Source organism: Centruroides sculpturatus, unplaced genomic scaffold (assembly GCF_000671375.1).
Source record: "Centruroides sculpturatus isolate CEXI.00-Female unplaced genomic scaffold, Cexi_2.0 scaffold87, whole genome shotgun sequence".
Taxonomy (NCBI): domain Eukaryota; kingdom Metazoa; phylum Arthropoda; class Arachnida; order Scorpiones; family Buthidae; genus Centruroides; species Centruroides sculpturatus.
This window is the reverse complement of record NW_019384414.1, coordinates 164850-179988: the sequence shown is the minus strand read 5'-3', so window position 1 is coordinate 179988 and position 15139 is coordinate 164850. Positions and strand designations below refer to the sequence as shown.

The following is a 15139-nucleotide window of genomic DNA, read 5'->3' as shown; positions in this document are numbered from 1 at the left end:
ACTATAATTTAATCCTGTTCTGATTACTACGGCATAAGAATGGAAAAAATCAGAACAGTAGAATTGATTATAATTGTAAAAACTGTTATATTTCAAAGCCTTATCATCCACTAGAAGTTTCATTTATAGAAATTTATAGGTAACAACATTTGATGGCCGGATGACCGAGCGGTTAAGATCACCCAGAACCTACATCTCTGGGAGGTCCGGAATGGACTCCATGTGAATCAAAAAAACCTCCAGGAATTTTCGGGTGGTGGTCCGTCCGGATTAGTCAGGTCCCGTCCCTCAACCAACCGGCCGAACTCATAATGGGCTTGCTTTAAAAAGGCCCTCTTAGTGACCACAGGGCAGAAAGAGTTTAAATAAAAGCAAAATTTGAAGTCATTTGTGTTACTTACGCAAATATAATATATTGTATAATGCATTTCAATATCTATTGTTTAGTGGCCAAGCGGTCTTCGTACCCTGAACACTTGAACACGGACTTTGATCGTGGGTTCGCGCCTCGCTCGGACGGGCTTAAATATTACGGGCTTAACGCTTAAATAGGAGTCAGTTTCACTTAAATAAAAAATCTTCCCGGAAGGCATCCTTCTAGGCAGATCACCGAAGTGTTGCGTTGCCATAACTAAATAAACAAATATGTATTGCTTAGAAGAAACCACAATTCCAACGTTTTGTCTTTTCACCAATTCACGAAATTAATTGTTTTTAATGCTATTGAATGAAACAACTTCTTCGTAACAAATATGATTATGTTATTATATGATATAGGTCTTTATGTTATAAAACGAACTTTCGGAATAAAGGAGGATAAAATTCGAATCATTACGATCTGTACAATAATATTCCTTCATTTTTATGATATCGAAATTTTGTCGGCTCGATCCTTCTTGTCAACTTTTAAACTATTTGTAAAGTTAAAGATAGATAATGATTTAAATAGAAAACCAATATTTTAATTGAATTCACTAAAAAGTATTACAAAAATTCGGTAATTATTTGCAAAGAATGTAACAATGATGTTCTTCCGAATTTTATTATTTTGATAAAATGCTACAAAAATGCAACGTTAGATTATATATATATTTTAAAATAGAGTATAAGCTTCATATTCTCGAAGCTAATTCGCGGAAGGATTAACAAAAATAATGAAACAACGAATAGAGCGAACGATTTTTCATGTTTTTACATCTTAAATTCGTTCTGTTGCAAAGATTCTCCGGTAAGATATGAAAATTTCACGATGCCATCTGGTTTGTAATTTATATTACTGATATAATCGAAATATCCGCCAATTTGGAACGAATTTATCATAAGAAACAATAAGAAAAAAAATACAGCAACGAGTTGCGTAACTTTCCCGGCGAAAAACATGTTTAAAAAAAAGATGATGCCATACAGTTTTAAAACTGTATGGCATCATCTGTTACGAGGTTTTATTAAAAAATAACTTTTCAATATTAATCGTAATAAAAATTTTTCGAACAGTTTTTTTTTAAACTAAAAGTTTGTACGAGTAAAACAAATTTCAAAACTTGTAAGGTTTTTGAGATATGATCTCACCACCTTAATGTCTCCCGAAGCGATGGTCCGATTTTCTTGAAAATTTCTAAAAACATTTTCCCCAATACATAAACCTCCCTGAAAAATTTCAGAAATTTTCGACAAAAGGCACAGGAGTTACGAAGCTTCGAAGTGGGTAAATAAAACCATGCTCCACGATGATTCGGGCCACCAATAGCCGATTTGATAAGACTACCGAATACTAGTAGTTGGTGGCGGGTTCTCGCCTGGCCAATGGACTGGCCACGTGGGGTTTTTCTTCAATGTTAGTAACATCTGAATAGGGGCCATTTTTCCATAAAAAAAAAAACCTCTCGGCGGATCGCCCACGCGTCTCGTACCATAAACGAATAAAACCAAACCGTATCATAATCGAATTAAATATAAAAACCCAATTGTAATTTTAATATATTAATTTTATTATAATTAAAATTTTAATTCGAAATTAAAAACATTTTCTTTTTTTTTTTTTAATACTGAACGAATTTCCATATTTCTCCGACAGGTTGCGGTCTTCTCCGTTGTTGGAATGATTGTTTTCGTGTGATACATCCACGTCATACCTAAGTATTTGTCAATAAAAAAATCGTTAGTCGGTTTATTCATTTTTCTAGAGATTTTTTGACATGACTCTTTGAAATAATTGAAAAACATTCATTCAAAATGGTTCTAACCACGATGATTGCTCGAGTAGGGGACGGTCTGCCCCTCGCTGCCTCGGTCAGTGACGATGAGGTAAGTTTCGGGTTTATAACCAGGAAATTATTGAAAATTTCATAATTTTTGGCTCCATTTTTATCCAAGAGATGTTCAAGACAATGTTTTTAAACCAAAACCAAGACGGTTTGGTAATATGACCGACGAAATATATGCTATCAGCTCTTAAAAGATAAGGAAATTGCTGAATATTTTCCATAAGGACCAGAATTCACAGACATATTCCTATCAATATTTGATTCTTTCGTGTCTGGTGTAACATTACAGTGCTGTAATTGTATCTATGCGAAGGAAAGTGGATTCCAGATTATATAAAAAGGTCTAGGCTTACATACTGAAACTTTCATGAAAGTTTGGTCACTAGAAATACTTTTAGGTAATTTGTGTAATGTTATATATGTGAATTCCCCGAAAGTAACTTCTACCATTTAGTTTTTATATATGATCACAAAATTGCAGTACTTTTCATAATTACAGTTACTGTAATGTAGTTACGTGAAGCATTTATCTAGCGTTATATGTTTGAAACAATATATATGGGAATTTGGATTTTATTGAATATATCTTTACAATTTACTAAAGTTATAAAGCAGTTGAATGACGCATCCTTTTAATGTGATTGATTAATGAGTTTTTTTTTAATTGACTCATCCTGCAGAATGACATTGTACATTTGTTTCTTTCTGAGTTTGTCTGAGTTATTCTGTATTTGAAAAGATTTTATCTTGGCTGGGAACTAAACTGTAGGATTATAGGTCGTTACTATGGGAGGAAAAAAGAATTGAATGGAAGTGAGGATTGAGAGCAATTGTCAATTAATGAGATATTCCATTTCTGCGTTTTATTTATGTTCTTTTGTTTTGGCCAGGCTAAACATTGGTTTTATTTTTTTCTTTAATTTCTCTGAACTGTTTGCTTAGGACATCAGAATTTTATAACAACAATAAACAATTCAGTATCCTGTGTACTAAATACAGTGTGTTAAAAAGGCATATGGTAGATAGTACACACCACACTGAGTAAAAGACCTTCATAAACAGGTAGAAAACTCCATCATTTCTGAAATATTAACAGTTTTGTAAATATTATGACTGAATTATTTGCTTGTACATGTTGTGTACAATGTGAAAAGAGAAGACAGATAATCTTACCAAAACTCCACTTTGATACTTCACATGCCCTGTTATATTTCCATTCATGCTTGATATTTTCTTAGAATTGCAAACACTCAAAATTTCAGGTCTTTCTCAGATTATTTATCTCAAACAATTGAGTTTTTGACCTATGTTTACTAAGATCTTTTTACTCAGTATGGTTTGTCTATCTATTATATATAAGATGAATGCTTTTTTCTAACACCCTATATATGTCAGCAAATAACTCTGTAATACACTCTCATATAAGGATTCTTAGTCCTCTCTTGTAAAAAGGAAATCACTAATTTTAAATCCTTAGGATACTGTTCCAAATGTATTGTAAATTTTCAGTTTTTTGTGAATCATTCAACATTGCAAGAAGCAAGCATTGGAGGAATATATCTTGTGAAGAGTTACTAAACCCATAGTTACATTTAGATTTTTTTCTCTTAGGAGTGATCTAAAAGTGTTTCACAAACATTTTTGATTTCTGGACTACCACCCCTTTTTAGTGCATATATTTCACTAATGCTCCCATAAAATTAGTCAAAATTGTTACATTAAAAATTAAATCTAATAAATTTTTTAAAAATTTAAGCACTTATTTTATAAACAAAACTACAATTGTCCAAATATATTTTAAAGTATTTGATTAATTAGTAAAAAATGACATGAAGGCTGGATCTGTTGCACTGAAACATTTTAAGCAGAATCCTTAAATTTGACTATTTGCAGTGGATTAGACAATAAACTCATATTTTAAATAGTATGTTGTCAAATCATTCAAATAGCACCCATACTGTGTGAAGAAAGTAATTGACAACATTTTCACAACAAAAGTTTTGAATAAAACAATTATGATGAAAGTTTTGTAGATAATACTATCACTCAAAAACTGGTTATACTTGAATTAAAAACTCTAAAAACCTATCGCCTAGCAATTTTTGAAAATTATGTGCAAATGTTTTCGCCTCCCCTCTGCGTGTGTGTACAGCAATCTCCTGTTGTTTCTACAGCTGGGTATTAGTTTGCCTGATGATGCCTGTTCAACACAGGCAAAAAATGTTTGCAGGTATTCAAAAAAAAGAAATTGCTGGATTATAGGTTTTTAGAGTTTTAATTTTTAGTGTTGTAGATGTTGTATCAGTTAAACTTATCAAAATGAAAGAATAACGTTCGTTTTGCCAGTGTGTCAGCATTATATAAATCAAAAAGCTCATTGGCATCAAAGTGTGAAATAAACTGTGAAATTAAAATGTACTACTGGTAATGATTATGATAAATTTTTTAAAAAAGAATGAATTATTGTATTAATGACAGAAGAGAAGCAGGACATTTTACTCCACTTTTCTCTATATATTTTTTAAACTATTATTAATAAGATCATGTTATTACTGAGCTTACAGCTGGTGTTAGTTTTATGAGCAGCTACAAATTTATCTAATAATTTATAATGAATTGATCAATTTTTCCAATCAATAGTTAGTTCCACTAATTAGTTTAGTTTGCTTAATTCATGCAATTGCAATGTGTGTATTTGATGCCTTTTATGCATAAAGTCATATTCTTGAAAACTGATTTTATAATGTGTCTGTTTGAAGTTCAATAGCAAAATTTAGAGATGTGCCAATTAATCTGAGGAGATCACTAAGGCCTCCTCAGATTAATTGGCACATCTCTTGAGAAGGAAATCGGTTATGTCGGTCAATTTGATTCCATCTATGAGTAGTGTTGTCATCACATCAAATGAATGATTCCACGACAGACAGAAGGAGTCCAATAGTCATTGCCACGAGTTTATTTTACATAACTATATACAAGAGTTACAATTACATCGACTGTGGAAACAGTGGTCAGAGCGCATGGTAAGGTGAACATCCAAACAAGAGCATGTTGACCCAAAAAGTGAGTTAGCCTCAGTCTGATGTCACATAGGTTGAGGATGGTGGTCAAGCGCCGTGTTGCCAACCGCCACAAATCATTTGCTAATCATTAATTACACTAATTGCCTCTTCTACCAAATAATTATTTCATTGGAAAAACATTACTAATTTTTAAATTTAAAATTATTAAATTAACATTAGAAACTGAATGAGATTTAGGAAACAGTAACTTTATTAATAACAGTAATTCAGGATNTACAAGAAATACTTTTAATTTGAAAATTGGTCATACAAATTTGATTAAACACATTTACAGATATATCCATTATGGAATATGAAATTTCTGTATATTTGAAGTGTTGTTTCTTAACACAGATTTTGAACTGACATTCAAAAGCGCAAAATATCTATTGACAAAAAGAACTGTTAATTCTAACTAAATCGTTAGAAAAAAAATTCTGTTATGAGTAACCTATGAAAAATATTCTTTATTCAAAATTGTTCAATAACTTTTACATTTAAACTTTATAATTTGTTAAACAAGATCTGTGAAAATTTCTCTTCAGAAGTATACAAAACTTAGTTAATTTTATTGTTTCATCTAACTATATTAAACGTATACGACAAATTCAAAAATATTCTGACTCGTCTTAATTATAAATTTCATCCTTTCTCGAACTTTTTATGAATAATATCTGTAACAAAGTATAAATTTTCTGTTATTTATTATCTGTGCACGTATATTTAAATTTATAGAATTAATCAATCACACTATTAAAATTATTTATTGTCTATGATTTGATTCAGAGGTGCATAAAGATCAAGTATGAAGTTAAAATTCGTTCCAATAATAATAATAATAATAATAATAATAGTAAATAATGTTAAATTTATTACGAAAAAGTAAACCATTTTAAAATTATTCCTATAAATTTAAGAAAGCATGCAAGCTAAACCTTATACTGTATTTTCACTTTATTCTCACTACATATTGGGACAACTAAAGGAAATAATTTATTCCGGCATGACTTCTTCCCACATAACATAATCGATCAGCATTTCCTATTTCGGTGGGTTGACGTCATTCAGCTGACCAATCAGCGCGTTGTGCCATCTGGATATTTAGGTTGATTATTTTTTTTGAACATTTAACTTCATACTTGATCTTTATGCACCTCTGAANTATGGTTTGTCTATCTATTATATATAAGATGAATGCTTTTTTCTAACACCCTATATATGTCAGCAAATAACTCTGTAATACACTCTCATATAAGGATTCTTAGTCCTCTCTTGTAAAAAGGAAATCACTAATTTTAAATCCTTAGGATACTGTTCCAAATGTATTGTAAATTTTCAGTTTTTTGTGAATCATTCAACATTGCAAGAAGCAAGCATTGGAGGAATATATCTTGTGAAGAGTTACTAAACCCATAGTTACATTTAGATTTTTTTCTCTTAGGAGTGATCTAAAAGTGTTTCACAAACATTTTTGATTTCTGGACTACCACCCCTTTTTAGTGCATATATTTCACTAATGCTCCCATAAAATTAGTCAAAATTGTTACATTAAAAATTAAATCTAATAAATTTTTTAAAAATTTAAGCACTTATTTTATAAACAAAACTACAATTGTCCAAATATATTTTAAAGTATTTGATTAATTAGTAAAAAATGACATGAAGGCTGGATCTGTTGCACTGAAACATTTTAAGCAGAATCCTTAAATTTGACTATTTGCAGTGGATTAGACAATAAACTCATATTTTAAATAGTATGTTGTCAAATCATTCAAATAGCACCCATACTGTGTGAAGAAAGTAATTGACAACATTTTCACAACAAAAGTTTTGAATAAAACAATTATGATGAAAGTTTTGTAGATAATACTATCACTCAAAAACTGGTTATACTTGAATTAAAAACTCTAAAAACCTATCGCCTAGCAATTTTTGAAAATTATGTGCAAATGTTTTCGCCTCCCCTCTGCGTGTGTGTACAGCAATCTCCTGTTGTTTCTACAGCTGGGTATTAGTTTGCCTGATGATGCCTGTTCAACACAGGCAAAAAATGTTTGCAGGTATTCAAAAAAAAGAAATTGCTGGATTATAGGTTTTTAGAGTTTTAATTTTTAGTGTTGTAGATGTTGTATCAGTTAAACTTATCAAAATGAAAGAATAAGGTTCGTTTTGCCAGTGTGTCAGCATTATATAAATCAAAAAGCTCATTGGCATCAAAGTGTGAAATAAACTGTGAAATTAAAATGTACTACTGGTAATGATTATGATAAATTTTTTAAAAAAGAATGAATTATTGTATTAATGACAGAAGAGAAGCAGGACATTTTACTCCACTTTTCTCTATATATTTTTTAAACTATTATTAATAAGATCATGTTATTACTGAGCTTACAGCTGGTGTTAGTTTTATGAGCAGCTACAAATTTATCTAATAATTTATAATGAATTGATCAATTTTTCCAATCAATAGTTAGTTCCACTAATTAGTTTAGTTTGCTTAATTCATGCAATTGCAATGTGTGTATTTGATGCCTTTTATGCATAAAGTCATATTCTTGAAAACTGATTTTATAATGTGTCTGTTTGAAGTTCAATAGCAAAATTTAGAGATGTGCCAATTAATCTGAGGAGATCACTAAGGCCTCCTCAGATTAATTGGCACATCTCTTGAGAAGGAAATCGGTTATGTCGGTCAATTTGATTCCATCTATGAGTAGTGTTGTCATCACATCAAATGAATGATTCCACGACAGACAGAAGGAGTCCAATAGTCATTGCCACGAGTTTATTTTACATAACTATATACAAGAGTTACAATTACATCGACTGTGGAAACAGTGGTCAGAGCGCATGGTAAGGTGAACATCCAAACAAGAGCATGTTGACCCAAAAAGTGAGTTAGCCTCAGTCTGATGTCACATAGGTTGAGGATGGTGGTCAAGCGCCGTGTTGCCAACCGCCACAAATCATTTGCTAATCATTAATTACACTAATTGCCTCTTCTACCAAATAATTATTTCATTGGAAAAACATTACTAATTTTTAAATTTAAAATTATTAAATTAACATTAGAAACTGAATGAGATTTAGGAAACAGTAACTTTATTAATAACAGTAATTCAGGATGATCATGGTAACACTTCCAGTTCATTAAAAACTGATAGCTTTTTGTATCTGTGTTTTAAAACAGAAAGTTCTAGTTTAGTACTAATAAATTTTTAGAAACATGTTTTTAATGAATAAGTTTTGATTGCAGCCATAACCAGTCATTACAACTGGCTGATTAGTTTTCAGCACCAATCTGTCTATTTTTTAAAGAAATTTTTCAATTTTTAAACAAGCAGATTGTCCTTATGTTGCCTGTTATTTAGTATCATTTAACCACATTGCACTTGAAAGGATGTCTGATGTGGGGAAATAACTGTGACACAAGTCAATTAATTTATCAATTAATAATGGAAAAATGCAGTCAGTAATATTAGTCTTATGCCTACTTGTTCAAAATCAGTATATAACGGCAAAGTAAATATGTTATCCACATTAAAAATAAGATAGGTTAAATTAAGGTTAAATTCTTAAAAATGGCTCTTTAAAAAGTAAGTTTTAAAAATATTGAAATTTTATAAAATATTTTTAAAAAATACTTGATAACAATTAGTCAATAGTTAGTCGTTATGATTAACAGTACGAAGAATGACATTGTACATTTGTTTCTTTCTGAGTTTGTCTGAGTTATTCTGTATTTGAAAAGATTTTATCTTGGCTGGGAACTAAACTGTAGGATTATAGGTCGTTACTATGGGAGGAAAAAAGAATTGAATGGAAGTGAGGATTGAGAGCAATTGTCAATTAATGAGATATTCCATTTCTGCGTTTTATTTATGTTCTTTTGTTTTGGCCAGGCTAAACATTGGTTTTATTTTTTTCTTTAATTTCTCTGAACTGTTTGCTTAGGACATCAGAATTTTATAACAACAATAAACAATTCAGTATCCTGTGTACTAAATACAGTGTGTTAAAAAGGCATATGGTAGATAGTACACACCACACTGAGTAAAAGACCTTCATAAACAGGTAGAAAACTCCATCATTTCTGAAATATTAACAGTTTTGTAAATATTATGACTGAATTATTTGCTTGTACATGTTGTGTACAATGTGAAAAGAGAAGACAGATAATCTTACCAAAACTCCACTTTGATACTTCACATGCCCTGTTATATTTCCATTCATGCTTGATATTTTCTTAGAATTGCAAACACTCAAAATTTCAGGTCTTTCTCAGATTATTTATCTCAAACAATTGAGTTTTTGACCTATGTTTACTAAGATCTTTTTACTCAGTATGGTTTGTCTATCTATTATATATAAGATGAATGCTTTTTTCTAACACCCTATATATGTCAGCAAATAACTCTGTAATACACTCTCATATAAGGATTCTTAGTCCTCTCTTGTAAAAAGGAAATCACTAATTTTAAATCCTTAGGATACTGTTCCAAATGTATTGTAAATTTTCAGTTTTTTGTGAATCATTCAACATTGCAAGAAGCAAGCATTGGAGGAATATATCTTGTGAAGAGTTACTAAACCCATAGTTACATTTAGATTTTTTTCTCTTAGGAGTGATCTAAAAGTGTTTCACAAACATTTTTGATTTCTGGACTACCACCCCTTTTTAGTGCATATATTTCACTAATGCTCCCATAAAATTAGTCAAAATTGTTACATTAAAAATTAAATCTAATAAATTTTTTAAAAATTTAAGCACTTATTTTATAAACAAAACTACAATTGTCCAAATATATTTTAAAGTATTTGATTAATTAGTAAAAAATGACATGAAGGCTGGATCTGTTGCACTGAAACATTTTAAGCAGAATCCTTAAATTTGACTATTTGCAGTGGATTAGACAATAAACTCATATTTTAAATAGTATGTTGTCAAATCATTCAAATAGCACCCATACTGTGTGAAGAAAGTAATTGACAACATTTTCACAACAAAAGTTTTGAATAAAACAATTATGATGAAAGTTTTGTAGATAATACTATCACTCAAAAACTGGTTATACTTGAATTAAAAACTCTAAAAACCTATCGCCTAGCAATTTTTGAAAATTATGTGCAAATGTTTTCGCCTCCCCTCTGCGTGTGTGTACAGCAATCTCCTGTTGTTTCTACAGCTGGGTATTAGTTTGCCTGATGATGCCTGTTCAACACAGGCAAAAAATGTTTGCAGGTATTCAAAAAAAAGAAATTGCTGGATTATAGGTTTTTAGAGTTTTAATTTTTAGTGTTGTAGATGTTGTATCAGTTAAACTTATCAAAATGAAAGAATAAGGTTCGTTTTGCCAGTGTGTCAGCATTATATAAATCAAAAAGCTCATTGGCATCAAAGTGTGAAATAAACTGTGAAATTAAAATGTACTACTGGTAATGATTATGATAAATTTTTTAAAAAAGAATGAATTATTGTATTAATGACAGAAGAGAAGCAGGACATTTTACTCCACTTTTCTCTATATATTTTTTAAACTATTATTAATAAGATCATGTTATTACTGAGCTTACAGCTGGTGTTAGTTTTATGAGCAGCTACAAATTTATCTAATAATTTATAATGAATTGATCAATTTTTCCAATCAATAGTTAGTTCCACTAATTAGTTTAGTTTGCTTAATTCATGCAATTGCAATGTGTGTATTTGATGCCTTTTATGCATAAAGTCATATTCTTGAAAACTGATTTTATAATGTGTCTGTTTGAAGTTCAATAGCAAAATTTAGAGATGTGCCAATTAATCTGAGGAGATCACTAAGGCCTCCTCAGATTAATTGGCACATCTCTTGAGAAGGAAATCGGTTATGTCGGTCAATTTGATTCCATCTATGAGTAGTGTTGTCATCACATCAAATGAATGATTCCACGACAGACAGAAGGAGTCCAATAGTCATTGCCACGAGTTTATTTTACATAACTATATACAAGAGTTACAATTACATCGACTGTGGAAACAGTGGTCAGAGCGCATGGTAAGGTGAACATCCAAACAAGAGCATGTTGACCCAAAAAGTGAGTTAGCCTCAGTCTGATGTCACATAGGTTGAGGATGGTGGTCAAGCGCCGTGTTGCCAACCGCCACAAATCATTTGCTAATCATTAATTACACTAATTGCCTCTTCTACCAAATAATTATTTCATTGGAAAAACATTACTAATTTTTAAATTTAAAATTATTAAATTAACATTAGAAACTGAATGAGATTTAGGAAACAGTAACTTTATTAATAACAGTAATTCAGGATGATCATGGTAACACTTCCAGTTCATTAAAAACTGATAGCTTTTTGTATCTGTGTTTTAAAACAGAAAGTTCTAGTTTAGTACTAATAAATTTTTAGAAACATGTTTTTAATGAATAAGTTTTGATTGCAGCCATAACCAGTCATTACAACTGGCTGATTAGTTTTCAGCACCAATCTGTCTATTTTTTAAAGAAATTTTTCAATTTTTAAACAAGCAGATTGTCCTTATGTTGCCTGTTATTTAGTATCATTTGTTAACCACATTGCACTTGAAAGGATGTCTGATGTGGGGAAATAACTGTGACACAAGTCAATTAATTTATCAATTAATAATGGAAAAATGCAGTCAGTAATATTAGTCTTATGCCTACTTGTTCAAAATCAGTATATAACGGCAAAGTAAATATGTTATCCACATTAAAAATAAGATAGGTTAAATTAAGGTTAAATTCTTAAAAATGGCTCTTTAAAAAGTAAGTTTTAAAAATATTGAAATTTTATAAAATATTTTTAAAAAATACTTGATAACAATTAGTCAATAGTTAGTCGTTATGATTAACAGTACACAATCCTAACTCATCATAAATTGGCTAACTCGACACTGGTCCCATCCTTAGTAAGATTCATTTTATTTTTGTCCTTATTGTCTTCTATTGCCCCTTTGGGAATCACTAATCTACATCCTTATCAGGATGCTATTGGTTGCTGAACATAGATAAAATCTTGCCCTTGGATCTTGATCATTATTTCAATTCTGTTTCATTTTTTTAATCCAAGATCTTTTAAATAATAATTTCATTTTTATGCATAAGAACATAGGAAAATTCCTTATTCCAATTTTATTACTCACGAATATAGAAAAACTGATAAATTCTCTTATAATTGGAATAGAGAATGTGTATTGTTTATGAAATTTTTCTTTGTTGTTGACTGAAGAAAGTTACAGAAATTGAACATTAAATTTTAAAATTATATATTTAATTTCAAAAAATTTGTCTATTTGGGAAAGAAAAGAATCCTTTTTTTTAAATTAAAAACGTATGAATAATAGAACTCTCTGTAATTTATAAATTGTTTAGTGATTGAATAAATTTTGTAAATTAAGATAGTTCTAAAAAATAAGTTATAAAACATTGATTTTAGTTTTGTTTGTATGCAATAGTCATCATCAAGATCAAGCAAAATTACAGTTCTACCAATGATGAACTTTTATAGAAATAAACAATGGAAACCAAAACTTCCAGTTTAAAAATGTAAATTTTACAAAAACAAACATTTTCAACTGTTTTAAGCAATCATCTTCAGGTTACAGAAACATTTCATAAACACAAACTTTGAACATTCAGAAGGCTAGAACAGTGCTTGATTAGATATTGGTGAAGGTGTGATCACAGAGGGACATTATTAAAATTGGATTTCAAATAAGAATGTCCATGTCTGTAGAAGAGTGTTACTGTCCTTGTAACTGATGGCCAAATTTTCCTTATAAAGTTTCTCTCTCATTTCATTGTGTGTGGCTGACATTGAGTACTTGCTGTTAAGCTCCTTGATTATATTGGGATGGTAGCCATGCTGTATAATAATTCTATTGATGTTGTTCAGTTCCACAAACCCTTGATGTTGGAAATGTGTGAAAATGCTACCTGCTTAAACAAGAATAGATTCTTTGAATAAAGCTATGAATAAAAGGCTTCCTGTAAACTGATGTAGAGACATGGCCTTCACAAATAGTGAAACTGATGTAAAGAAAATGTGAAAAAGAACTTACTTGCTCTACATGTAGGTGGAGGCAGATTTGAATTAACAAATTGCAGAAAATCATGAAGGTTTGGTCTGTAGTGCCATATGATAAGATCATTAACAATATGTCTGGAAAACAGGGCAATGTGTTGTTCAGAGACAAAATTTTATTTTCCAGTTGGCAAATTACAAGTTCATACAGTGTTCTAGATATAGAGCTCCCATAGGGACTCCTCTGTTAAGGAGGTAAGATACAAATTGAAAAATCCTTCAGATTGAAAAAACGAGGAGTGGCAGACTAGATCAACAATGTTGCAATGTGCTTTACCAGGTTAATTTTTAAATTTATGTTATTTTTCTGTGGAAGTGATGGAACATTTTGTTTTTAATATATATTCAGATTGTTTTAACAATTAAGTATTTTTGCAATTTGGATAGTAGATGTGGATTTGTTCATGACAGGGCAGAGTTGGTTGCAGATTTGTATTCCTTATCAAAAGCGAAAGTAGTGACCAGTAAAATCCTAGTAGTGACCAGTAAAATCCTAGGAGTGACCAGAGCTGGCATAGATGTATTATAACCATGTGTAAGGTATATTCTTGTGAATAAAATAACTTACTGACAAGGATTCTTAAATATGCCTTGTCAGTAAGTTATCATAGACAGGAAATGTACCAAGGTATGTGCCTTATGCATGATTAATATATCCATGCCAGTTATGGTCACTCCTAGGATTTTTGCTTTTGCTAAGGTGCACAAACCAGGCAACCAACTCCATCCCATTGGGGACAAATCCATATCTCCTATTTTTCAAATTGAAAAAATACTTAATTACTAAGTCAACAACAATCTGGTTAACTACCATGAGTGGTAAAGAATTCAGTACATTTTGTTGACTACAACACCTAGGCTATGTCATCATTTGCAATTTTGAATAGCTAAGAAATAAAAATGTATAGTCCAGGAATGAAATAGGACAGATATTTATTAAATACTTTTAATAGAAAGAAGGGGGACAGAGAAATGTGACATTGGGATCACAAGGAGAGGTTTGGCAAAGAGATGAAAGAAACAGAGAGGATTTACTGAAGGATGTAGGATACACAGCTCTTAACAAGTGCTGTATATCATACATCCTTCTGTAAATCCTTAGCAAGGTAATATATTATGGAATTAACAAGTGGTACTAAGGTTACATTAACAGTGAGGAGAAAGGAGGCTATTTCAGTAGCAAAGAAGTTAAGAACTTAAGAAAAAAGTCTGAGAAGAGATATTAACGTTAAAGATACAATGTAGGGCCATTAAGCCACGGGCCAGTAATCCGCAAATTCACTTAAGCTGTGCAAAAAGCTTGGATCCCAATTTTTTGACACTATGGATCGTATAGACCTGGACATGGTCTCTCAAACACTTGAGACATGTGTTGACAGCTGTCATTTTGGCATTTTGAATGTTTGTGATTGCTATGCACTATCACGGTTTAAATATTTAAATGCTGGCTTATAACTTCAAAGAGGTATTTATAGAAGATTAGTCTTTTATTTATCAACTAGCAGACCCCGCCACACATTGTTGTGGCTCAAAATGTATCTATTATAAATGTATAACACTTCCCCTGTGGGGGGAAATTTTACGAAAAATTTCTTCTTAGTGTACATTCTCTTGACGTACCCTATTAAAACGCAATCAAAAACGCAAAAACCCGTATCTAAAATAATATAATAGAAGTCAAGTTCTTCACGGTAAGCCTTAATTCTGTCCCTCT

General features: G+C 30.7%; 1 protein-coding gene across 1 annotated transcript in view; it reads left to right on the top strand.

The window, feature by feature from the left end:
* The first annotated feature begins 2074 nt into the window (after positions 1 to 2074).
* The window catches only part of LOC111619126 (vesicle-trafficking protein SEC22b-like), a 29082-nt gene continuing 16017 nt past the window's right edge, over positions 2075 to 15139 (top strand). The window contains exon 1 of the mRNA XM_023360791.1: positions 2075 to 2304. Within this exon, the coding sequence (XP_023216559.1) occupies positions 2233 to 2304 (72 nt within the window). The 5' untranslated portion in view covers positions 2075 to 2232. The remainder of the gene's footprint in view (positions 2305 to 15139) is intronic.